The 26356-nt window shown below is 38.8% G+C and overlaps 1 protein-coding gene across 6 annotated transcripts in view; it reads left to right on the forward strand.

Moving 5' to 3' along the window:
• The window catches only part of ZMYND11 (zinc finger MYND-type containing 11), a 111306-nt gene that overhangs the window by 54928 nt on the left and 30022 nt on the right, over positions 1–26356 (forward strand). For 4 of the 6 annotated variants that reach the window (XM_062621514.1, XM_062621511.1, XM_062621515.1 and 1 more), the window contains 2 exons: positions 8693–8852; positions 24747–24791. In XM_062621514.1, coding sequence (XP_062477498.1) covers positions 8697–8852; positions 24747–24791 — 201 coding nt within the window. In that variant the 5' untranslated portion in view covers positions 8693–8696. The remainder of the gene's footprint in view (positions 1–8692; positions 8853–24746; positions 24792–26356) is intronic. The other 2 variants (XM_062621513.1, XM_062621517.1) reach the window with 1 other exon arrangement.

Here is a 26356-nt window from a genome sequence, read left to right on the forward strand (position 1 = left end):
CCACTTCTTTTTTCCTCCTTGATGAGACTACATGGAATGAAAGGATGCTGTGCAACTGCAGAGTCAGCCTATAGGGGTTTAGCATAAAAGAATATTTTGATGAGGACTAGATCTGGTGGTGAGGCTAAATTTCTTGTGTATTTGCTTGTATTAACACCACGCACATCTAGTTCCTGCACTTCATTCTGAAAAAAATAAGCGGTGCTCTGAAAAGTAGATGCTCTAATAAATAGGTGTTCTAACAAATTTTGTTTTATCAATTTTCCTTCTCTAACAATTATTCTCTTAAGTATGTTCTTGTATGGTATTGCTAGTAAGGCAGGTTTTTTTATCTTAGAGGTCAATGTTCTTCATTGATTCAGTAGGCAAAGTTATCTCTGGGCTGAGCATGAGTATGACTGGTAAATAGAATGATTCACACTAACACCACAAACACATGGTTATTAACAACAGCCATATTCCTTGTTTGATGTTTGTTAATGAGTGCAAACTCATTACTATAAAAACTGTAATATTCAATGTTTAATACTTTCTTAGATAATACATGCAAACTATGAACTCCAGCATAAATTGAGAAGGAAAGTGGTGGAAGTGTAACTGACTTGAAAATAACCATCCCCATTTTCATTTGAATGAATATTCTTATGTACTCCATAATTCTATTAATATTTGTGTTGAAGTTGTGTCGTTTTACAAAAAAATTACGTAACAGACTATCTTTATTTCTAAATACTAAAAGTAAACCAATTTATTTTTTTGTCACAACCAGCACTGATTTTTGCTCGAATTGTAACATCTTTATAATATTGGAAAGTGAAAGTTACAGCTAATGTCTGGTTGGTTTTTTGTTTGTTTGTTTTTTTCTGTAAATAAATGTGGCTTTCTATTGCAAGTAAAAGGTAAAAATGAGTGTGACATGGCAATTTAACAGGGGACCTGAAGTGCTCATTAAGGCTTTCTGTGTAATCGGTGGGGAAAGAATGATCTCCAAAGCACTACTCATACCATCTATTTCAGGCTGTGGTTTCATATTCCCATTCATGTAAACAATATCAGCACCCAAAGTAGCAGCCCTGCCCTGATGGCTTTTCCAGCCTGTTCTGATGTGCTGTTTCCTAGCTGGTAATAAAGTGAACATTTGTGTGACAATGTGATGATTTTGAAACATAGCCAAGCTAAAATGAATCTGACAAAAAAAAAAAGTATTAAAAGTTTTTGTTACCTTTAACCCAGATAAGAATGGAAATGAAATTAGATAGAAAATCTAAAAAACTGAACCATGTATATTTTTTAAGCATGCTTTGGATTCAGATAATCAATATGAACTGAACAAATATTTGTGCAAGGTACTCTAACACTAACTATTATACAATTCTGTGATTAGCTGGAGCATTGTATTCTGAGTCATGTATTACTTGTCTCTTCAGTACTTCCATAGAAAAGTGCTGGATGGAACAGTGAGTCTGTATATACAATCAATTGTGCATATGCATGCAATGCCCCTGAATGATTAGTGCTCCTGTTTGCCAGCAGTACTCTGTGTACATCCATGTACATTACTAGCAGTATCACAAACAGCTTTTTGGGTTGGAAAAACAGAAACAGAGCCCTATTTTAGGTAAGCTCCCCCTTAAGAAGGTGGTAGTAGTTCTGAAAGAGAGATTTTTGTAGATAAGGATTGAATAGCTTGGTACCTTAATTACTTGCTTTTCATGGTCATATTGGTGGGTTACACAATCTTAATTGTATGGTGAAGTTGTATGGGTGAGGATTTAAATTACTGAAACAAGGAGTTACCTGAGTTAAAATTATTGTAGTTTTGCCAGAAATAACCCAGGTGACGTTGACATTAAAGGAAACCGTATGGTGCTTGGAGTATCTATGTACAAACAATGCTTTAGATTGCTCCTTAGCTTTGTTTTAGCAGCAGCAAAAGAAACATAAGGCAGATCATAATCATAATCAAAACTTCAGAAACTGTGAACGTACCAAAAAGTGTCTTAGAAAACGAAAGTGTGCTGGTACATCCCCATTGCAAATAGCTCTTCTTTCTCTGTGTGTCTGTATAGTCTTCGGCTCTCAGACCAGCTTCCAGTTTCAGGCAAGCAGGAATATATAATTCAAATATATTGTTTTGAAATCCAAATATCCATAATGTTTAGTCCATATTTCATGAAAGCTGATTTGTACCAAAGTGCTACATGTGTATGGAGCATACACAATAAGCTGCAGAGTTGAGACCTTGAGATACAACAGTGAGCACAAATCTTCACCTGGCTCTCCACAAGTATAGCTAGTGGATTCCTGAGATTTTAGACTGGGTGTTTTAAATTCTTATGCCATGTAGCTGTATTTGTTTAAAAAAAAAAAGAAAAGAAAGAAAGAAAAATGGCAGCCATCTTCCATTTTTACTTTCAGTATAACCAAGTGATCTGTTCTTTGCAAATTAAAAAATGTCTTAAAAGAAGTGTGTGGGCCTTGTATAAAACTGCTGTCATACCCTGAATCTAAAGCAAAAGGCATCATTTCTCACCAGAGGTAGGAAGACAGTATAAAATTCAGATTTTTGGCTGCTTTCCTTCCATTTTATGTATTACTCCTCAAGGTCTGTCCCTGAATCTAGGACATTTTTATATACCTGTAGGTAACATTTAAAATTAATGGCAGTCTTTCAGCTATGCTTAATGGGATCTGCTATATTTTATCAGATCTCAGATGTGAGATGGGTTAGGTGTACAAGGGAATCTTAAGACTGCTGTTTCTCCCTGGATGAGTTGCTTAGCAGATAGTCTGTTGCTGCCAGCAGACTGCTACTTCCCTTCATATTGTGGAGGGTGGAGGCATCCAGCACAGATAGAGATAATTGATCAGACCAAGATTACAGTGTTTGCCACTAAAATTAGCATCTACCTACACTTGTCACACTGTTGTACTTTATATAAGGCAGCTATTTCCTGTATGTATATTACTTTAATATTTTACAGAGATGCTTGTTGTAGCATTTTTTCAGTATTTTCCCTTTGATGAGTTCAGGTAGTTGAAAATGCAATTCCTTATGAGTCCAGAAAAACTGTGGTTTTTTTGTTGTTTTTTTGTTTTGTTTGTTTTTTTTTAATACCCGTGTCAGTTTTCCACCCTAAGTAACCTTACTTCCTTCCTTGGCCAGCTGTGGTTTTTTGGGCGATAGCACAACTGCTCCCATGTAAACTATTTGCTGCATCTCATGAGACCACCGTTGCCTTCAGGAGGACTCTCTTGGAGCATACTTATCTCTTTACATGCATTATTTTGTAGCTATATATATTAAGCTCTTTGGGACAGGGTTTGACTTTGTGTTGTGTCTTGCGCAGCACCAAGCAGGAGTTGTGAGCTATGCGACAGCTGTAGGCAAAAAGTTCACCATCTGATCCCCTGTAAGTGCCAGCTACTTGTGTATCTGTTTTGCTCCCATGGTGATTGCAGCTTTAGAGTCTGCTTCCTCCACACCCCTGAGACGAAAACAAACCATTTTCTTGAGTTTTAAGGTATCTTATGAAGCATATGTATTAGACCTAGGTTTTGAATAGAAAGACATGCTGAACACTGACTGGTTTGGGGAAATACTTTTGAAGTTTTAGGTGTGAATTGCTCATCTGCTGACAGGCATCCTTGCTTCTGTAATGTCTCCTGTATATTGGGCAGGCAACCAGTTTAGAGGTGAATTAGGGTACTCCTGTGGTCCAGTTTTGTTTAGCAAAGGGAGAGGCCAAGATCCAGTTGTGAGTAGTGGTATGAGTTTCAGGAGCTTCCATAGTTTGTTACTGTGAAGGAGAGAAACTCTAGCAGGGTATGTACCAGGTTTGCTTGCATATCATTCCTCCCCTGTCATTGCAACATGGCTCAGGTGGGGTATGCAGCAGATGGCTGTGTGGCTCCTGGATGCTGTGAAGCCTGTGAGAGCTGCTTGAGTCCTCACTTCCAGCTGTGCTGACCCCTTGGGCTGTCCCTCTGGTGTCTTGAGAATTTTCAAGGTTTTAGGATGGGTAACAAGAATAATGTATATAAACAGAAGAATATGATATTATTTTATTGCTGCTAAATGTGAAAAGACCTGACTACCGTGCATTTGCAGTCCCAAGTAGGTTTAAAATTGTTTCATATTTTTGTGATTATTATTTCATGTAATAAAGACAGATGAGCATACACACATGTCCAGTCTATAAATCTGTGAATGATTGTTCACTATGAAGGTGATGCGATAGTGGAACAACTTGCCCAGAGAAGCTGTGGATGGCTCATCCCTGGAAGTGTTCAAGGCTAGGCTGGACAGAGCCTTGAGCAATCTGATGTAGTGGAAGGTGTCCCTCTCTGTGGCAGGAGGATTGGAACTAAATGATCTGAAGGTCCCTTCCAAACCAAACCATTTGGTGATTCTGTGACGATCACCTATTGTTCTCTAATTTTTTTTCTTTTGCTGTGGGACAGATGTGCACATACATTACCCATGTGAACATGTGCATTTATCTGACTCTGTTGGTAGTATCTTGTTTCTGAAGGTCAGCACATTTACATATACATTTGATGGTGTGACAGTGCTGACGTTTGTTTAAGGGTGGTAATGAACAACCTACACGATAGAGATTCTTACCCTTTGCTTTCCAAGTAGTGTTGCAATAATTGAAAACATGCTTTAGTAGGCTCTTGGAAGTTGATTACAAAACCAATTGTGCTAGATTTGGTAGATTCTTCTATGCTAATGTCAAGGAGGTTTACATTGCCAGTTTATAAATGGAGAAAGTACTGACCTGTAAATAACTTTAATATTGAGCAGCAGTTCAGTTGCTTCTGTATCCTGCATGCAGGCAGCCTCATTGGGTGAGATTTGGAATTTAGCATGCAGATTATCAGGCCAAACGTACTCTTTTCATCAGACAGGCCCTGATTTTGTGTAGTAGGGATTAGCACAGTTAAATTGTATTTTGAAATCATTGGTTTAGCCCCCTTTCTGATTCGGGCTGGTTTGTTGATTTAGGGGATTTTACTTTGTCTCCATAACTTATTCTAGCCCAACTGAGTGTATTTGCTTTACTTCTTGTGGCTGGCTACATAATAGCAGTATAGGGGTTGTATTAAACTTACCAGTCTGTTGATGGGGAGGACTGGGCAGGAGCATAACAAACCCGTGTTGCTTCAACTCCCTGTTTCCAAGGTAAGGCTAATCAGCTTTTGTTGAAAACAGCAATTGGGAATTGCTCTCTCTTCCTCATTTTTTAACTTGGTACCAGATGCTTCAGTGCATGCAGTGCCAGGAAAAGACTTGCACTCCCTGGATTAGTAGTGTCACTTCTGCACAAAGACATTTCAATATTGTTTTCCCTGATCCGACAATGAGTCTAACGTGGTAGTTAGAACTCCAAACATCATGCTTTCTGTTTCTAGGCTGGAGTTTAGCTTACTTTGTGTTTCCAGAATCTTTCACATGTTGTGACATTTCATTATTAAAGAACTTCACTATCTTTTCTGGTTCAAATCCTGTGCCTTCATCACTTCTTAGTTTAGCTGCCATCCTTCTGGCTGAAAACAAGCAAGACAGGATTTCATCCAGACCCTGCCAGTGGTTTTTTTGGTCTTTGTAAGTATCTAGCCATTCACAGGTTTTAATATGAGTAAAAATTTGGGGGAGGGGAGACTTTTCTACCAGCAGTTCTACTCTTCAGAGTAAAAATATTCTTGATGCACGTATGTGCTTTCCTATGAAAGCTGATAGCAATTTTTTTTTTAAATGGAAAACACTGTGGATCTCCAGAATGCACAGTCTGAACTTTGACTGAAGTAGTCTTCAGAAAGCTCTGAGGATTCATTACCAGATTATTAAATGATTATTAAACAAGGAGATAGTTTAGTTGGTGGCAGCACTTTCACTCTGGTTGAGAGTGAGAAGTGGGCAGTTCTTAGCATTGTGCTCCTTTTCACTAGTGCACACCCTGCCACAGTTGAAATAGGCAGATTAAACCTCAGCTGATTAGAGCTGGTTTAAGGCTTTTTGGTTTGCATTATATGTATTTTCTGTTCAGAGATGTGAGTGAGAAATAATCAATAAACATGTAACTTGTATTCAAGAGTTTTGTTGGGCTATGTTTCTGCAACCTAGGGGTGATGGTTTCATGGTTTCTTCAGCAGGATGCACTGAAGATTACAGCACTGGGTTAATACTAGATTTCTGTTCTCAGACCTATAGCAGCCTATTGTGATACTGTAGGGAAATTACTTCCTTGTTCAGTGCCTGATTTTTTTCTGTCAGTAAAATGGGAAGAATGATAGTACCTGTGCTGTGTATTCTGAGATCTATCAAAGACTTGAAGAAATTGCAGTAGGCATGAATGCTTATGGCTCTGACAGGGAGTTAGCACAAAGTTAAAATGGAAATTTGCTGAAAACCCAACAAGGTTAGCAAATGGTAACAGAGATAATTTTTAAAAGCTAGTTGTGTTTGCATAATTATGTGCATATGCACACACACACATGAAATACATATAGCATGAATATATGAACAAATGAGTTGTTTTACCTGTTTCAGGCAGTTTTAAAGCTTCAACATTTTATGCCTCAGCAAACTAATGGTGTTCACTTGCACTCTGAAAGTGAAGTAATACATTTGAGTCTCTACATTTTTAAAACCTCCTTAGAATTTGGAGAACTTGGAATACCCATTCGTAGGGTTTAATGTCACTTCAACAGGTTCTCTTGTTGAGTTTTGGTTTCTACAGAAGCAGAGAGTGATCAGGTTGGGCAGATGAGCATCCACATAGAATGATACAGAACTGAACTAACATGCCTATCTTCTGAGTCATTGCTTGGCCCTCAGTCCTTTTTGTTAGCCAGTGTAAGATTCATCTATATCAGATTATGTCACAGACTTGCACAAAATTTTGTTCTTTCTCAATTAATTTCATTTATTATTACTTACTTTTTTTTTGCAGTGGTAGCATGCACAAACCAACCAGACTTGGACCATGTTGTGATAGACATCATAAAATACAGTAAATGGTAGCATCTGCCTCAAAGAGTTTTACCCTAAAAACCTTCCCAAAGCCCACGATCCTGCAAACATGCTGCAGGTACATAAAGTGCCTCTGATATCAGGCAGAAATTTGTAAATGTCCTGTGTTGTTCTGATTATTGTATAATTTACTACACAAATACGGACTTCTATTCAATCCGAAATTTACTATGTGATTTTATGCATTTAGTTTCCTTTAGAGCAAAACAAAAAGATTATATTAGCATAGACCAGTTCCAGAAAAAGCTTGAGAGAGAATGCAGGATTGGAAAAGACTTTTATGCATCCATAACAGTAAGAAGTTTGAAAGGCATTTATCTTCAGAGAAGGGCTGTGTGGAGGGTTGACCACTGGAGTGATCTTCATCCCTTATTGTACCTTTTTAACTTCTAAAGCATTAAAATTTCCAGTCAGCCATGTTACTAAAAAAAACAAACAAACAAAAAAAAAACAAAAAAAAAAGAACAACAAAAACCCAGCCAAAACTGATCTAACTTTTTTTTATGTAGTGCTACTGCTTTAATATAACTTTTTGTCAAGCTTGCTCCAGATAATAATTGTATTTTTTGTGAAGATATTTGTGATGACAGTCATAAAAGAGTCATAATTGCTGCAATTCATTATGGAGCATGGAATAGAGGGTACTATAGATGACAGCATTGTCTTAAAAATGGCAAATTACAGATTTCTCTCCCAGGAGACGGGTAAAGAAAGGGTACCTGGAGAAACCAAAAGGGAGAAAAATTCAGTTAGTGCTGTAAGAGAGCTGTAACTAGAAGAATACGTCCACAAAACATTTGGTTCTGAGTCAATTCACTGATCTGCTGATTGCATGCGATTGTAGCTCTTTTCACTTCTCCATGTGCAGTGACTCATGAATACATTCCTGGAATTCTGCTAAAAAAATTCTGAAGTGTAATGATCTTAAAACAGGGAGGTCGTCTATTTGAGGGAAGATCATTTTGTATTGTTAACCCCCAGTTAATGTTTGGCATTGGTCTAGAAGTAAATTATACTGGGTAAGGGTCAACGTTACACAACTGAATCTCATGTATACACACAGTTTAGGCTATATATGTTTTGTTCACACCGGTGCAGGTCATCATAGTGTGATTATTGTGGCTATTTGAAGAACAGGAGAAAAACCACTTTGTACTAGTACTCTAGCTGTTGGGTTTTCATATACAATGCATACATTTCACATTTTTTTTAAATGTGTTGCACTCACAAGCATCACATAGATTTCACTGGGACACCCCCAGACTCATTCTGTAGTATGTATACTGTGGGAAGTTCTACAAGGTTTACAAGAAATGCAAGCTTCAGTTAATTTAAATAGGTCTCTTTAGGGGCACAAATGGATGTGGAATTTTAGCAGAGACAAGCCCAAGCAACATGCATGTTAGCTTTGGTATGCAATAGATGCTTTTGGTAGAACATTGCTGTGCTACTGCTCATCTAATGTCCGCATGATAACTTCAAGGGGAAGAAAGAATTACTCGGAATAAAAAGGGAAATTGTATTAATTTTGAGGATTTAAAAACAACCTAAAACTTAGACTATGTGTTACTATAAATAATTTGAAAAGGAGTGTTTTTTTTGCTGATGCATTTTATAGTTTAACACTGAAAGACTTTTGTGCTTTGTGTGCAGGTATATGTCTCGAGTCCATGGTATGCATCCAAAAGAAACCACACGTCAGCTGAGTTTAGCAGTCAAGGATGGTCTTATTGTTGAAACCCTGACGGTGGGGTGTAAAGGGTCAAAAGCTGGTATTGAACAAGAAGGATATTGGTTGCCAGGAGATGAGATTGTGAGTATAAAGTCTTTGAGAAAATAAATCACAGTTTCTGATACCTTAGCATGAAAACTTGTTTTAATTTCTATTTTGAGTTGTTTATAGATGCTGTGTTGGTGCTTGTGAAGAGGGAAGTAATGCACTCTTAAACTTTTTTAACCTTTTCTATTCCATAGAAGCTCTTTCTTTGTGAATTCTGAGTTTTCTGCTATGAAGCACTGGCAAAGTCCTTTGCTCAGTAATCCCTTACTTTTATGTAGTATTCTCTTCTATGGCTGTACAAGAAGGTAGTAAATATTGGTATTACTTGAAATCCTCAGACTCAAACCCAAAGATGGTATCTTTTAAAAAAAGAACAAAGCAAAAAAAAAACCCCAAACCCCCCAAACCAAAACCAACAAAAAAACCCTCAACAACAAATGAAAAAGACCAAAACACACAAGACAAGAATTTTTCATTATTCATGCTTTAATCTGTATGTGAGGAACAAAGAACTCTTCCCTTTCAAAAGTGGAACAAGAAGTTGTTTATTTGTTTACAAACATGCATGAAAAGATGTGCTTTAGAGATACTTGTGAACACTGGGACATTCAGTTAGGGAGGATTTTTTTACCAAATTAGTTACAGGCATCCAGATGTTACTCCACTGGATGTGTAAAATAAATATGTAAATCACGTTAAACAGATTGAAAGTTATGTGAGGGGAAAAAAGCCATGTTTTCTCTGTCCCTCCACAGCTGAGATGGAATGCACTCACAAAGTTAACTGAGAAGACTAGGAGAAAGCTTGCACAATTGCTTTGCCTTTTTCATAAGCCTGGTCTCTGTATTTACAGGATCACATTTTTGTAATTAAAGAGAAGAGTTTGGCAAAGCTTTAAAATACTTAGACTAGGAACTGTTGTTTTGGAATATAAATTGCTTTAAATACTCATAAAATGGACAGCATTGTCTCAGACACAGATAATAATTTAAATTTTGAGGAAAAACAGAAGAACTCTACAGGAAGATAAATTCTGAAAACCACCAAAATACTCATTGCATTATTGCAGCCATCAATAAGATCCTGAAAGTGAAACAACAGATTTTTTGTTTTACAGTGAGAGAATTAGAAGTGGAAACAAGCAGTATCCGTAACAGAAATCACTACAGTTAAAATTATCCCAGTTACACTAATTTAAAGTACTGAAATATGTATTTAATGTACATTATGTCACTGTTAAGATTCTCACTCTAATTTTATTAGAAACTCTCAAGAGAGCCTTTAAAGGGTTTGTAGCTTTCTTTTTACTATACTCCCTGGGAATAAACATTTCAGATTTTCAGCTTAGCCCTTTTAGATATTTCTTCTGTCAGTTTTATCTGTTTAGAGGTGATGTTAACTGTGTGTACTCAACATGACATAAAATCTGAGATCTGTAATTATCTCAAGTGTTCAGTATGTTTGTTTCCTCTATTGCTAAGAGAGGAAAAAAAGAAGACTCAAAATGCCTCACAGTAGCCATTTCTTAAATTGTCATTCAAAAAATATTCCTGCTACTTATTAGCAACATTTGTCTAACAAAACTTGTAAGATAACCAGCATGTAAAATCCCTGTAAGTCATTAGAATGACACAGTTATTTTATCTCAGAGTGAAAAGAGCTGTCTTTGACTTGACTGAAGATGAAGCTTAAGTCACGTTATGAATAGCCCTTTGGTTAGAAGTATTGACTGTATTTTCAGCATGACTGCTAATCACTGATGCATTGTGCTGTGACCATATGTCTGATGGCCATCTCAGTTGTTCAGAACACCAGTGCACACTTGACTTAACAGTTTATGCAAAAATAGGAATCAGCTTCTGGTTCAGGCTGTGTTTTCAACAGTACCCACCCTCCAACTTCTCAATTCTGTTACTGAATCAAAATGCTGCAGGCAGGATGAAGTAAACCACATTGACTTGGTATAAAGCCATTCTCTTTATTCTTTTATTCAAAAAATTTTAATGAGTAATAAAGTGTCATTGTCATCACTTGACATCAGATCAAGTATTTTCCATTCTCCAACAACTGGTACAAAACCATAAAGTTTGGTATGTTCTCTACATTGGACACACTGAATAGTTTTATGGATGCTTTGTCTGCACTTGATCAAGATGCATTTTGTATTTCTTTGTAGTTCAGTACAGCTCAGATCTGGTACTAATGACTGTTGAACCACGAGCTCAAGTTACATTTCAGTGACGACAAACACACAAGCGTCTTTCTGGAAGTCCACTTGTAGGAGATAAAACTCTATGAAATAGGGCTATTTAATGTTGGAACAGGGATTTCGGGCTCATCAAACTTCAGCACTTACAGACAGAGCTTTAACCCAATTGTCAAACTCAGTTTGACTGGTACTATAGGAACTTGAAGAGTTCATAATGTGAAACAGAAAGGTTTGTGAACTCTTCCACCACCTATTGAGAAGAATGCCCTTGGATTTTAGCTGTTTTCTGGCACCACAGTGGAAGTCAGTAGGGACTAGCTGTTTAAAGAAGTTAGCAAAGGGACACATGCTGTCGTCCCTCCCCCCACTTTTTTATTTGAGTGTTTGCTTGATTTTTTTTTTTACTTTTTTTAAAAGAAATCTGGATCTAAATCCTAGCATTTTAAATCTATATTCCAGTAAATAAATTATTGGCCTGGGCTGCAGAACTATTGAGCCCTTGTATCCGTTACTTATTTAGGTGCCTGACCAGAGGCCGCCACGTGGCCTGAAAGTACTGGTTTTAATGATGACTGCTGACTGTCAAATAATAGCAATAACTGAAAATATACAGATTATGAAAGCACAGCTCTATTTGGAAAAGATTCATTAGGTAATCTGTGGTGCTTACTTATGTGTTTCCAAACATTTGTCCTGTCCAATAGGTTGACGTAATGATAGAGCTGTGCAGGGACACGATCTCTGCTGGGGTTACTCTTAGCCTCCAGATGAATGTGTTAAAAAAACGATGTTACTTTGCTATCATTGTTTGACAGTGTGTTGAAGCTGTGGTGAAAAAATCTCACATATTTAGAGAGATCATAGAAAAGAACATGCTGAGGTGCAAAACCAAAATAGTTTGAGGGCATCAGGAGGCCCTTCCAAGAGGGACAGCTCATATGAAAATGAAAACTTTGAAAAACTGGGAAAAAGAATAATCAGATTTAAAAGAGTATAAAATTGTTTTATTTTTCTCTCAAATATATTTTGGAAAAATATTTTTATAGAAGTTACTAAATCTAAAATACGGAGTCAGTTGTCAAACATACTGTGTACCAACTGATTTTTAAGGGTTGGTGTATATGCAAGAACTTTGGTGCAAATACTACACCTCTGGGTCTTGTGAGGTATTCATTTTGCTTTCTCATTTGCCATCTATACAGATGTTTTGCACATTTTCAGAATGTATTCTCGTCTTACAGGCTTTCTCATCTTGCAGACGATTAATGCATTTGACACAAAATAAATGAGAGAAACTATTATTTTCCCTTGTTATCCAGGATTTTAGTTACAAATTGTGAATTTTCACTGTTTGTTGATGCCATTGTTATGCAATTCAACAAAATCTCTGCAGCTTCTGGCCTTGTAAGGGAAATGTAAGTCCTGAAATCTGGTAACAGAAATTTACCTTTTCTTTCTAAAAGCTTTATTTCTGTTTCTCACAGAACTTGTGGAATTTGAAAGTGTTAATTATTATCAACATAAATTATTTCCTTGCTTTTCATGTTTAGAAAATAAATTGCAAAACAATGATGTTAACTGTGTTTTCAATGAAGTTGTTTTCAATTAAGTTGATAAAATAGAAGGGAAATGTGGTTCTTGAAGGAAAGAGTCATGAATCTCCTTACCTACTTGTTTCTATTTTCAGTTTTGTCATGGTTTTTATGTACTTCTATCTGTATAAAACAGTGCTAAGTCTAATCCCAATGAAAGAAATCAAAGCACCAATGTCATGTAGTTTTATGGGGGGGGGGGGTAGATACAGTTCTTAGAGTTAGTTTGTCTTACTCTATTTACATATTTTGTGATTTTTCTACAGACAGTGTGCATGGAGCTATTTTGAGCATTTAATGTGCTAATTCTTCTCCTCATGATTAAAGTCATAAAACTGCACTGACCCAGAGAGAGGCATTATGGATGTATAATTTTATTTTATGTGTGTTCATAAAGCCAGACAATATTGTGCTCTTCTAAAACAGAGATACGTTAGTAACATGGGTTCATTGTTTGCATCTGTATGCAACGTATCTCATAGCACTTCTGTGGTTTAAAATTGGTTCATGGTGGTCAATTCTCTAATGAGATGTGAAGAGTGAGGCTTCCATGCTTAAGGCACTTTGAGCTATTTCTTCAGTGACAAGATACATACAAAGTAATTATGTTTTCAAGAAGTTACTCTTTTACAGAGTTCTATTGTCAGATCATTTAATTGATTGCTTATAGAAAGAGCCAGCAGCATTTCTGGCTAGTTAAGTCTGACTTAGGGTTTTAGTTACAGTCCTTTTCCCATGCATTTGGTCTTCTCCATAGCTAAATTACTGCCTCTTCAATTTTTACCTGTAAAGATGTTTTAGCTCAGTGGAGAGCGTGCTGTTTGGAGGGGCAGTTTACTTGCTTTCCTGTTTTCAGAAAGCATTAGAAATAGAATGTACTTTTTCCCAATACATACATCTAGTCATAATGTGCTAACTCATTACTGGGCATTTTCTGATATATCTAGAAAATACTGGTGCTTGCTCAGAGTCCAGATACTTTAAAGTCCAAAGACTGCCTAAATAATCCATCTCTTCACTCAGCCTTCTTTGCCATCATTTTAACCTTTGTTGTAACCCACTGCCAGCACTGTGAGTTTTGAAGGTGATTTTGTTAACCCTGGTGACCTTAGGCTCATACCCAGTCATTGTTGTGATTTGGTGTATTGCAGGTTCAATTTTGCTAGGATCAATCTATGAGAAAGGAGTATTTTGGCCGTTACATTTGTGTTAATCTAAATTGCTTTAGATTAAGCAAAGGCTTGGTTACTTACTTGCCATGCTTAATTGCTTTGTAATTATATTGATTTTTCCATGCTAGGTCAGTATTGGTAGCCAGAAGCTGTTGTTTAAACTGGCTATGTCATCTTGAGTCCCCATAAATATAATTATCAAAAGCTTAAGAGCGGTCGCTATGAGCATTTGAATCTTTTCTGTACATAATATGCACTTTAAATTAAACAAACAAACAACTTCAGAAAACTTCAAATGAAAGCCAGGCTACGCAGCTAATAGTTGTTGGTAGCAAGCTAGAGGCTACTAACCAACTACATTGAGGAATGGTTTTACTGTGCATCCCATTCATTTCAGTTAGAAGCAGGAGGATAATATGAAACAGCAATAGTGACAGCCGGTGCCTTCATCGTGAAAGCTCTTACAACTAGAAAGCCCAAAGAGGAAAAATATGTCACACCAAATGAAGAAAAAGCTCCTTCAGTGTTTAAAAAATTCTCCATTTGTCTTATCCATCTGTATTGCATTTATCTGAAGTCCTGTGTGAATTCACCGCTCCGAAGCCAAATGTAGCACAGGCCATGATAGTTACTATTTCTCATATATTGTAACAAATCAAGGATTTCCAGACTGGAATGTTCCAGGTAGATTCCAAATTATTGTGAAAGTACCAGTGTTCTTTACAGGTGGTGATTCACTGATGCAAAGAGTTAGTGAATGATCCTATAGTAGAGAAAAGTTCAGACTGGCTTCCATCTCTTATTCCACACCTGATGGAGAGTATCAGAACCCTTTGAGGGTCAGGGCACACAGCAGTCTGCTCACATGAGAACACTCAAGGGAAATGAGCTTCTGGAACTCTCTGAATCTTTCTCTTCTATTTTTCCATCCTCTAATGTCCCATCATTCAGAGCTTATTTAGCAAAGAGACTGTCATGGTATCAATCCACTGTGTGCTAAATATGATGATTTTTCTTGCAAATTATTATCACAAAGTGCACTAGTGTAGAATTCTGCTCGTTAATGAACCAAACATTAGTGTTCACTGGCCTAATATCCTGCTGTGGATTTGTCAAAGTTCAGAAAAGCAAGTATTTTTAGATTGCTGAATCAAAGCATAGATAATTTTGTCCTTGAGAAGCAAATTAGAATTCTGAGCTCCCACCTTATGGACAAGAAATTCTTGCTGTATTAAAGACAAGCTCCTCCTTTGTTTTTACATTAAGGCTATTAGCACACAGCTCATGAGAATGGCCTTGCTTTCGTTCCAGTGGCTCTTCCTGTCTCCACCTGGATTAAGAATCAGGAAGAATTCTCTGTATTCTTTTTCCAATCTTTTTTGTTTTCTGTTCCCACCTTTTCAGGAATATTTCTTCCCTCTCCTCTGTTCATCCGCTGAAAAAGGAGCTCACACTGTTGGGAGATTCTTTGTATTACCAAAGATGACACTAGTAAAGTCCATCTTATTACACTCCTAAGAGATGATGCTGTTTTTAAACTGGTAAAACAACTTCATCAGCATCTTCACTTGCCTCTCCCAGCTTTGCCAACTTGACTTCTAAAAGTCCAGTCAGCGTAATGCTCTGTTCTTCTCTGAGGCTTTCACTAAGTGTTGTGAAGCTGAGATACTGATGCTGTTGTTCACAGATTTCACAGGATGTTTTTTCTAATTGAAAAGGTGTTTTGAAGAATGATAGTTTACTTACGGGTTTGAAGTAAACCAGTGTGTATAAAGCTTCCATCATGGGACTTAAATTATTCTAATGGACCAGATGACATAGATCAGTCCATCTTGAGTTTGTTCCGAAAACATGCATAACACCTCTTTTGTGCCTACCCTGACCTAGTAGGGATGTTTTTACTAACATTGTGGGTTCAAAATGCTCTGCATCTCTGGCAACTGTTTTGGAGCTTTTATTATTATGTCATGCTAGTCACTGAATGAAACTTTACTGACACTGATGGGCTTACTAATGTTCATGCTTCATTGACAATAAATGCAGCCCTTGTGAGTTTATATCACTGATAGCTGAAATAATACCAGCCACACCTACAGCACAGGGGACATGGACAAGAAGTTGGAGATTTAAGCAAAGTGTGTACGAGGAGGTTCTGCTGTTGGTTTGGAGGAACTATTTCTGTGTGCAGAAATATTTCAGGTTGTGTTCAGAAACATCAACCTAGAAAACCACTACAAAATTCCATGGAGAAAATAATGCCAGAAAAGCAATGTAAACACATCTTAAGAAAGAACAGGGGAGGGAGACCCTTTTTGTGCACAGTTCTTGGAAGGAGACTTGGAACTGCAAGCAAAGAGATTTTTTTTTTCTAGTCTGGGTTCATCCTCTTTCTAGGGGAACAAAACCTCCACATGCATAATGTAGAAATAAAAGGCATTACACCTAATAAATGTTTCACTCCACCACTGATTTATCTCCTGTCCTGGGTTCAGCAGTAGCAGTCATTTTTCCCCTTCTTGGTAGCTGGTGCAGTGCAGTGTTTTGACTTTCAGCTTGGGAACAGAGCTGATAACAAGTGATGTTTAGGTTTGGCCAAGGACTTTGTGAGCCTCATGCTCTGCCAGGGAGGAGGGGAAGCCAGGAGGAAGCAGAGACAGGACACCTGACCCAAACTGACCAAAGAGGTATTCCATACCACAGCACGTCATGCCCAGGATGTAACTGGGAGTTAGCCGGAAGGGCTGGGAGACTGCAGGGTTGGAGGAGGTATCGGTCAGAGCTTGGTCGGGCTGGGGGGGCGAGTTATCGGTCGGCTGGTGGTGAGATGATGTATTCTCTTCCCTTGTTATTTCCTTTATCATTATTATCATTGGTGGTAGCAGTAGTGATTTGTGTTATACCTTAGTTACTAAACTGTTCTTATCTCAACCCGTGGGAGTTGCATTCTTTTTGATTCTCCTCTCCGTCCCTCCGAGAGCAGGGGGAGGGCAAGAAAAGGGGGGGAAGTGAGCGAACGAGTTACCTGACTGGGTTTAAACCACGACAGTCCTTTTTGGCGCCCAACGTGGGGCACGAAGGGTTGAGATAACGACAGATCTGACCGGATTAATAGTCACTCGTCACAATGCTGATTTATTGGGTCTCAGAGTTGTTTTGCTTGATCTCACAGCTTCAGAATGTTGTAACTTACGTAGAGCCGGTATTTGCTGTGATAGTGTTTATCAAGTATGGGGCTTGGGCTAAGGTTCTTGTCTCACTGTGCTTTATGGCAATGGCTTGTAATACGGGCGGGCTCCAGCAGCAGGGCGGGACGGACGTGGCCGTGGACTTGTACCTGGCCGTCCGGCTGCTCTTCACCGTCCTGGCCCTCACCCTACTCTCCATCTTCGTGAGGCTGCGGGGAGCCGAGGGGGAGCGGCCCCGGGAGCCGGCGGCTGCCGAAGCGGCCCGGGAGAGCGGCCCCGGGGACCAAGCGGCGGCGGGAGCGGGGCCGGAGGCCGCGAGGGGACGGCTGCCGGTGGAAGAGGTCGGGGCGGTCGAGGAGCGGAAGGAGGAGGCTGCCGAGCAGCGGGAGAAGGCGGCGGAGGAGCCGAGCCCGGCGGAGGAGCCGAGCCCCGCGGAGGAGCCGAGCCCCGCGGAGGAGCCGAGCCCCGCGGAGCAGCCGAGCCCCGCGGCCGAGCCCAGCCCCGCGACGGCCGAGAGAGTTTCCCGGAAGCCGCCCGCCGAGCCCCAGGAGGATGCAGGAGACCACGCAGCATTTCGCAGCAAGGCAGAGGAGGAAGAGCTGGACTCAGGAAAAGAGAAGCTGGCGGTGGGAGAGCCGGCAAGCACAGCAGCTGCACCAGCCCCAGTGACAAGTACAGCAGCATCGTTTGAGAGTTCTGAAGGTTTTGAATGGCCTTCGGGTGTTCTTGGGACCTGCCTGCTGATTGTGATGGGGATCAGCATGTTGGCGCACACACAGACTGTGTTCTACCCACAACCATTTTGTCTGATCTCAAAAGTTAAGCAGAGTCAGGTTTGGGTCTTGTCTGGGGTTAGACAACAATATAGGGGGACCAAGAGGTTTTCCCCAAGTCTGGACAGTCATGAGTGGCAGGGTGTGTGGGACAGTATGGGCAAGTATCTAGTCCACTGGGCCCCTCCAGTGCTTTGGAAGCGTCGGAGATGGAAGGCAGTTGTATGGAGTCCCCAGCAACAAGCTGCAGGAACTGCTTAAGGGGACAGTGAATTATTTTAAGCCTGGTGGGCCCATGGCACTTCAGGCCATCAGAGCAGAGATGCAACACAGAGATGGACTCATGATCGAGGGGTGGACTTAGCAATGGACACTATTGCCCAGGTTATTCACGAGTGTGAACACTGCACACAGTCTCTCCTGCTCTGGAAGACTGTTACAAGAGATGGAGCCTGACATCATGGACCAGATGGACTCAGCAGCTTTATAGGGACTGGTCCATGCACTAAGATAAGAATGATGGTATATTGAAAATGGGGGATCTGAGCATGACGTGAATGGTATGGAATAAGGGGTGGATAATGTCCTGGGTTCAGCAGTAGCAGTCATTTTTCCCCTTCTTGGTAGCTGGTGCAGTGCAGTGTTTTGACTTTCAGCTTGGGAACAGAGCTGATAACAAGTGATGTTTAGGTTTGGCCAAGGACTTTGTGAGCCTCATGCTCTGCCAGGGAGGAGGGGAAGCCAGGAGGAAGCAGAGACAGGACACCTGACCCAAACTGACCAAAGAGGTATTCCATACCACAGCACGTCATGCCCAGGATGTAACTGGGAGTTAGCCGGAAGGGCTGGGAGACTGCAGGGTTGGAGGAGGTATCGGTCAGAGCTTGGTCGGGCTGAATCGGTCGGCTGGTGGTGAGATGATGTATTCTCTTCCCTTGTTATTTCCTTTATCATTATTATCATTGGTGGTAGCAGTAGTGATTTGTGTTATACCTTAGTTACTAAACTGTTCTTATCTCAACCCGTGGGAGTTGCATTCTTTTTGATTCTCCTCTCCGTCCCTCCGAGAGCAGGGGGAGGGCAAGAAAAGGGGGGGAAGTGAGCGAACGAGTTACCTGACTGGGTTTAAACCACGACATCTCCCTAATGAAAATAGCCTACAAACCTCTTCTTGGCTCAACCCAAGTGAAAAATGGTGACATTAATAGAAGAAGTGAATCCAGTTTCTCAGGAGATAAGTTGAAAGTTTCTATTAAACTTGAATTCACTTGGAACGTGAAGAAAGAAAAAAAAAATCCACCAACCTTTGTTTGAAGCTATTTTCTGGTTTTTATATCCTGGAGGAGAGTACTTGTATTGTCTCACCTCAAATAATGTAAACTGCTGCTACACAAACATGATCTTCTTGGGAGGGAAACGGACTTATTCATTACTTTAGGAACACAGCTCATAGGCTGAGAAGATAAGCGTGACAGGGGGTTTAGCAGTTAATTTGCCTGCTGGCGTACTACTATACTTCTTGAAAAATCTTCACTTCTTTAGCTCTGGGAGCTGGAGACTGGCTCTATACTTTGGAGCCTATCACCCTGAATTGTCGAGAATGTAACTACAAGGTAGGAAAGGGAATAAAAATCTACCTGTCTTGGCAGGAATCCAGAGAAGATTTTGGTGCTTCTGCCAGAAACAGAAAACAAACTGGCAATAAATTAATTAGACAAACTGAGGGTTGCAGATTAAACTGAATGAGAGAAATCCAAAAGTGTTCTGAGAAGCTGTGAAATTCACTGAAGAGCCTGAGTCTTCCTGCATCAGTGCATGAGAAGAAGAAACAGTGAAGAAAATAAAATTGGATTATCACAAACTTATAAATATGTCTCTGATTAGTATGTGCTATGGAGAAGAAGATTCTGGGCCATCTCCTGCCTGACGGTTTTGTGTTGGTTCTTTTTAGAATAAAATGGATTTCTAAAATGAAAGAAGTTAAAAATAATGATAAAACAACCAACCACCCAACAGTTAATTGCTGAGATCATTAAAATCTTGGCTATGATTGATAGATAGATAGATAGATAGATAGATAGATAGATAGATAGATAGATAGATAGATAGATAGATAGATAGTACTTGAAATTAAGCAAGATACCTAGGTAGTTTTGAGGATATGTGAACTCATAATTGCTTTGGATTTCTTTGTGATAAAATACGATTAAAGAATACCTATGAAGCATCTTTCAGAGTCAGTTCATGAAAATCCATGTTAAAGATGAAGTCCAGGTCATCAAAGGAAAGGGCTATAAAGGCAGCTGATTTGCAATGGACAGATTATCCTGTCTGTAAAAGCACACATCATTGTAGCTACCTGCTGTGGTAGTTTTCTACGAAAGGAAGGAGAAGATAAAGTGAAACAATTTTCGTAAAGGGATTCTAGCTGCTGAAGTCTTTTTCACTTTGAAGGAGGGATGGATGCTTGTTTGTTTGCTGAGCACTTTTGATGAGAAAAAGCAGTAGGGAAAAAAAAATGGATGCAAAACAGGATGCAGTGTATCTAGTAAATATATATATACTAGGAAACTATGGGGGAGAAAATGAGCTTATTTTGATGCTGAATTTTCTTTAATGCATTACTCCAACATTAAATGTAAAACACAGGATGACTGTGGTAAAGCAATCATCCTGATCACATATGGACCCTGTACAGCAATGGTGAAAGGAAAATACTTTATTAAACAGCTAGCTCACCATTTACCTGCTGCAAAGATGGAGTAATTCCTCAGAGCCATCAAGGAATCAAGCATGCCTTCTTCAGTTTGGAACCTAACCTATTGTTCTGATGAAAAGATAAAAGCAGATTCAGTGGGCTACTAACACAAATTTGCTGGAAGATTCACACCTGCTAAGGAATAGATGGAGCCAGGGATGCTGTGGCATGAAGAGAAGGCTGACCCAAAGGGCAGGAGGAGGACTGCCCTCACAGCAGGCTGGGACCTCTGGCGAAAAACATACGCCATGTCCCCACTGTGTTTGAAAAAATACTGGGAGTGGTGTTCCATGACACATAATGTTTGTTCTACCCATGTAGTACTTGACACATGTTAGTGGCTGAGTGAAAACCAGTACATCTGCCAGAGATCCATGATGAGCTGCAAATTTCTTACTAGCTACTGTATGCAACAAGATACTGCCTGTTTAAAAATCAGACCTGTATGTACATACAAGGTGCAAATGATAGCCTTCCTCTGAAAAAAAAGAATAAGGCTCCAATCTGTCCAGCCCTACAGCTAGCCAGCCACGTTTTGTAACATTTTTCTTACCACAGAGCAGTTACTTCAAAGTTTAAGGCTATTGCAAAAGCAGTGGCAAGAGGAGACATTTCAAAGCTGAACATGGTTGAACATTTCCAACTACTCTTGTCTGAGCCTGTTTCACATTGCCTTTTGTATGGGGCACAGGTTCTGATTTTTAGACTTTGAGAGAAGTATTGGTGAACAGACAAATAGTTTAAATGTGCCAGAGCTATTTGCAGCAATTGTAAAAGTAAGAAGCATTTCCATTAGGTTTTGTACTGGAGGACAGGAATGTGCCTAGGTAACGTTATATTCATGACTCATAAAGACTGCAAAATGTAGTGCAAAATTTTAACAATTATCTATAGTAAAGCTCATGTCTAATTGGGAAAGCTTTGATGGGAACAGATGCTGCATGAAAAAGACAGAAAGGAACTGAATGATTAAAAATGGAGAATGTGTTTAGAAAAAAATAGATGGTGCTTTGTTCAAAGTGAATGGGGGCATATGTTCCTGCAGTGTATCTGAGGCCTCCTAAGATGGGGACTGGAATACCAGAGAACAATGATGGTATGGTAGATAGACCCATGCAAGAATGCAGTATCAACACTTATTATTATAATAAAGGCTTTTCATTTACAGCAGAAAGTTTGAAATACGAAATGTTAAGTACAGATGATAGAAATGACTTCCTATAATGATAATGGATGCAGGTAGCAAAACCTAAAGCAAAATTAAAGATGTGAAAGAAGCAATATGCAATTCTTGTGGGAGGCTTTTCTTTTAATGTATGTTTACTTGATGTGGACTGGTAGTTAACTTTGTTGGGTTCCAATGAAGATTTACTTAAAGCCAACAAAGAAATTTTAACAGCAGAATCCAGGATTTTAAAAGCTTCTTTCTTAGCTCAAGGTGGTAAAATTGAAAGAACTCTGATGTTAAAGCTGAGGAAGGTGAGGAGAAGATAAAGAAGTGTCCCTTATAGTTGTTCCCCAAGGCTAAAATGCTAGCATTCGGAACATTTGCCTCAGAAATTATATCCTCAAATTGGTCATGGCTTATCTCAACAGATGTCAAAGAAATAGGAATTAATTCATTGGGATCCTTTTCAGTTTTTTAAAAGGCTATGAAATAGTCAGAAAAAAGATTACACTAAAGGTTTGTGATTCAAAAACTTCTGAAAATAAATGTAGTGTTCGAATACTTATATTTTAAAATAGCTTATATTCTGTAAATTAATTCTGCTGGCATGGACCTTGTTGCCGTTCTAGATTCAACCACAGTGACAGACCAAAAGTATTGTTACAGTACAAAGCAGATGAAATCTACTCTGTATCTGCTAAAACTCTTCCTTTAGACTAACTGTGGGAAACTTTTAAATTCTTTATCTGCTGGACAGCTGGAGCTCTAGGGACTTTTAAAGCATAGACGCTACACAGGGATAACCCTGAGTTTGTGCACAGGTGGGTCTGATTGAAATGCCAGAGATCTGGAAGGAGCTGTGTGTGCGTCAAGTGTAGATGAGAGATACAGAGAAACACAACAGCAAGGCATATATAAGCAGCAAAGAAACTCTGGAGAAACATTTGAAACATAATACCTGGGGAAAATAGAGGTCCAAAGAGTGCTATGAGACAAGCGTCACACAGGAAATGCTGGGAACCATGGACAACATAGAAAACACTTTCCTTCATTTGTGTCATATTGAATTTAGGACAACAGAACTGTATGTATACTATCCATAAATAAACGTACTTTCTCCAAAGAGGTAACTGACTTATAATTGTTTTTTCCATCCATGTGACCCTTTTTTTTTTTTCTTAGCTTACTGGTTGGGTACAAAAGATAACCGTAACTTGGATGGTTTGGGAAATCTAGTTCAACAGTGTGAAACCAGCAAATCCCCATAAGGGAGTTTCATGAATAGAGTTTTGCCTATTTCCCTCTTCCCTTTTCCTCTCTCCACCTGATAGTAGAGTGACTTTATACCAACTATCTGGGCTACCATTAAGGGACTTGGAGAAAACAGATTAACAGGTAAGAAATGAGCTATGTTAATGGAATATGCATTATAAAAAGGCAAAGTGTTCCTTATAGACAAAGTCTAAGAAAGAAAGATTGTTTTGATATGCTATGTCTACATATAATTTATAGGAAAATAAAAGTTTACTAATTGTTTTTACATCTTTTCTTTACAATAATTATGAGCTTGCTAAGGTATGGAAGTGACCTAATAGTTACAATTGTGACCTCTAAGTTACTGTTAATTTTACTGTCAGTATGTGCTTCACATCTCCTACTTAATGGTATGGTAATTGTACAGCAGGATGTCACGTTCTCCAACATACAGATTCCCTATTTCAATTACAGCTAAGTAAATCTCCATTACTAATGAGTAAGCATTTCTTTTCCATGTACATTTGCATTATAATGGGCATTTTCTTTATGCACTAAAATTATTCTTTCCTTGACAACAACTATATATTTTATTCTACAGTAAAGGCTACGACATGGTGATTCATTCCTTTCTGTTGGGTTTATCTGTATTTAAATTGTCAAATGTTCTGGATAGCCTGACATTTTCTGTCCCATGTTATTTTTCTGTACTTTCAGAATAAATTTATGTATTTGCTTTAAGACAACCCACTTTAGACAAATCAAAAAAAGTAAGCTTACGTGTCGGTCATAAATTAAGATTTATTTTTAAAATTGCTGCATTGTTTCATTCATGTTGCTGAGAAATCTCAACTGTTCATGTCAGTGCAAAGTGACCTTTATGATATAATGTGTGACTGATTTGAATATAAAGAACAGGTGACCACAGTTGACCTATATCATTGCAAGATCCCACTCTGCTTAACTGAGCAGAGCTCTTTGGCTATTAAATACAATCCCCCAAACAGACATTTGCTGCCCTGCTGATGCATGTATCTACAAATGCAATGGGCAGCTGAGTAGAATGAAGGGGCAAGGCATCCCGTTACATCTGAGCTATGCAGCACTGCTGCCAAATCTACTCCATCTTGGGGGCTGTGGCCAGTCACTGGGTACCGCTGAACTGCTGAACTTGGGCAGCCAGGTGCTGCCGGCAGAGGATTCCCTTTGTCTGCTAGCACAGTGACCCAAGAGGCTTTCCCCACCCTGCATCAGGAAATAAGGGTATTGGCAAACTGAGTCCCCGTGGTGGACTTCCTCCATTCTGCATGGCCCCGGGAAAATGTAGCACCTTTTATACACTAATAAGGACTGTATTACTGGTAAAGTGGTAGCTTAATCTTTGGTAATATGCAGCAAAGACGGTGTTGCTTTCATTTTAGTGGGGCTGCTCCCTATGCAGTAAATTATGTTACAGGGATCTTTTTTAGATGCTCAGAGAAGGTTTATGTATCAAAGAGAATGCATTAATTAACAATAATTAATATTCTTTTTGATTTTTACGTTGGCCTACTGGTGGGTGTGTATATGGGGAAGAAGGTGGGTGTTGGGTTCTTTTAATGATATAAGTACATGGGATATTTTAAAGAAAAAAATTGTGGTGAAAGCATTAGTTAGCTTTCCAGAAATGCAGGAGGATATGTATGCAACCAGATGTTAGAAGTAACAATTGATTTCATGGTCACTGTGCATGAATTCTTTCTAGCCTTGTGTATATCCTGATAATCGGATGGCTTACAGTATAGATACAAAGTTTGTTTTGTTTTTATTTTGAAAGGCCTACGGTATGCAGCCTTTTTCCCAGACAGCAGCAAAAAACAAGGTGAACAATTTTTGCACTATGTGGTTTTGAACTCTGTCATATTTTCTATTACGTTTCTGTCTTCCATTAGGATAGCTTAGTTTACTATATTAACCACCACCATCATCCATATCACTTCCAATTCTGAGTTTAGTCTGCATTATGTATGTATGTAGTTTGATGATTTTTTTCTCTCTCTTGGGGGCTGGAAGTGGTTACTCACATGTTACAGTTCAAGATGTTGTTACAATGGTTGCCCTTTAATCAGTCATTTTCGGAGTGGCTGATGACACCTGGTGGTGTATTCTGTAAATGCAGACTTCACCGTGTGTGCAGCTGGTGGAGAGTTTGACCTGTCCTATCCCGAGCACTGACAGTCAAGAGTCTGAGCTGTTTAAATGAATCTGATCTCCTGCACGAAAAAGAAATGTGTTGGGAGCACATTCTCCTCTCGTTCAAACTTATGTAAACTGAGAGAAATAATAGCATTTCATTACTGTTGGAGCAAAATTAATGCCTCTGACCTTGCTCTTGAATTCAAAAGGGCAGTTGTTCACAAGGACTATGTACCTTTTTTATTGCCTTTATTTTAACTTTTCAATTCTGTTGCACAAATAAATGTTTTCTATATACTTATGCACTAAATATACTGCATTAAACTAAAAATCTTTTCTGTTAAAAATCTGGGTGATAATATTTAGAAATAATGATGTTTTCAAAACTTTACAGTGTGAATACTGAAGGAAGCTTCTTCTGGTGTTTTATTTAATGTCATGGTTTCTGGCTTGACTATATGATTTTTCTTGCCAGCAAATATATTTCCGTCTGTTTATGAAATTCTGCATCTCTTTGCCAGCATATTTCCTAACAATGGAATATCTGGAATATACCAATAAGAAACTACTATGAATAAAAATTAAGAATACTGGAATCCTGATTCTGTCAGTAGCTGGGACCTACTGGGGTCCTCTCAGTTTGATTTTTATTTGGGCAGATCTTTACTCAAAACTGATTCTTTTTCTTGCTTAATTGGCCCTTTATTACCATCTGATTGTTTGTTTGTTTGTTTGTTTCACAAAGAAGATGTATTACAGTTAATATGAGAGAAACATAAAGCAATACTTTATTCTGATTTTTTTTCAGTCTAGAAGCAAATCAAGTACATCAACAATGCAGTATCTTTAGTTGTTTCTGAAATATTGTAATGAAAGGACTGCCAAAGTTCACTGTCACTGGATTTTGTAGTGAAAGGGAATGAAGGGGAAAGACTTTGTGGAGCAAAAATGTGTTCTTTATAGCCAAATTTTATGGTATTATTATTTTTGTCTGAGATACACAGAATTGGCAAGTAAAATTAAATGAGGAGAAACGATAGAAGAGTCAAGTTACACTGTTACTCTGAACAACAAAGGAGGGCAAAGTTCTGAGTTCAGAAATCATTGGTTAAAGGTTATTTGGGTTTTGGTTTTTGTTTGGTTTTTTTTTCACCTAAACGTACTGCCCCAGCAGTGCAACATTCATGGTGTATAAACTTTAGTGTAGGCAAGCTCGGTTGTGGCTCTCCCTAAATCTCTGGTCAGATGAAC

The sequence above is a fragment of the Pezoporus occidentalis genome, unplaced genomic scaffold (assembly GCF_034315485.1).
Source record: "Pezoporus occidentalis ecotype Australia unplaced genomic scaffold, CSIRO_AGI_Poc_V1 ctg23, whole genome shotgun sequence".
NCBI classification, from domain to species: Eukaryota; Metazoa; Chordata; class Aves; order Psittaciformes; family Psittacidae; genus Pezoporus; species Pezoporus occidentalis.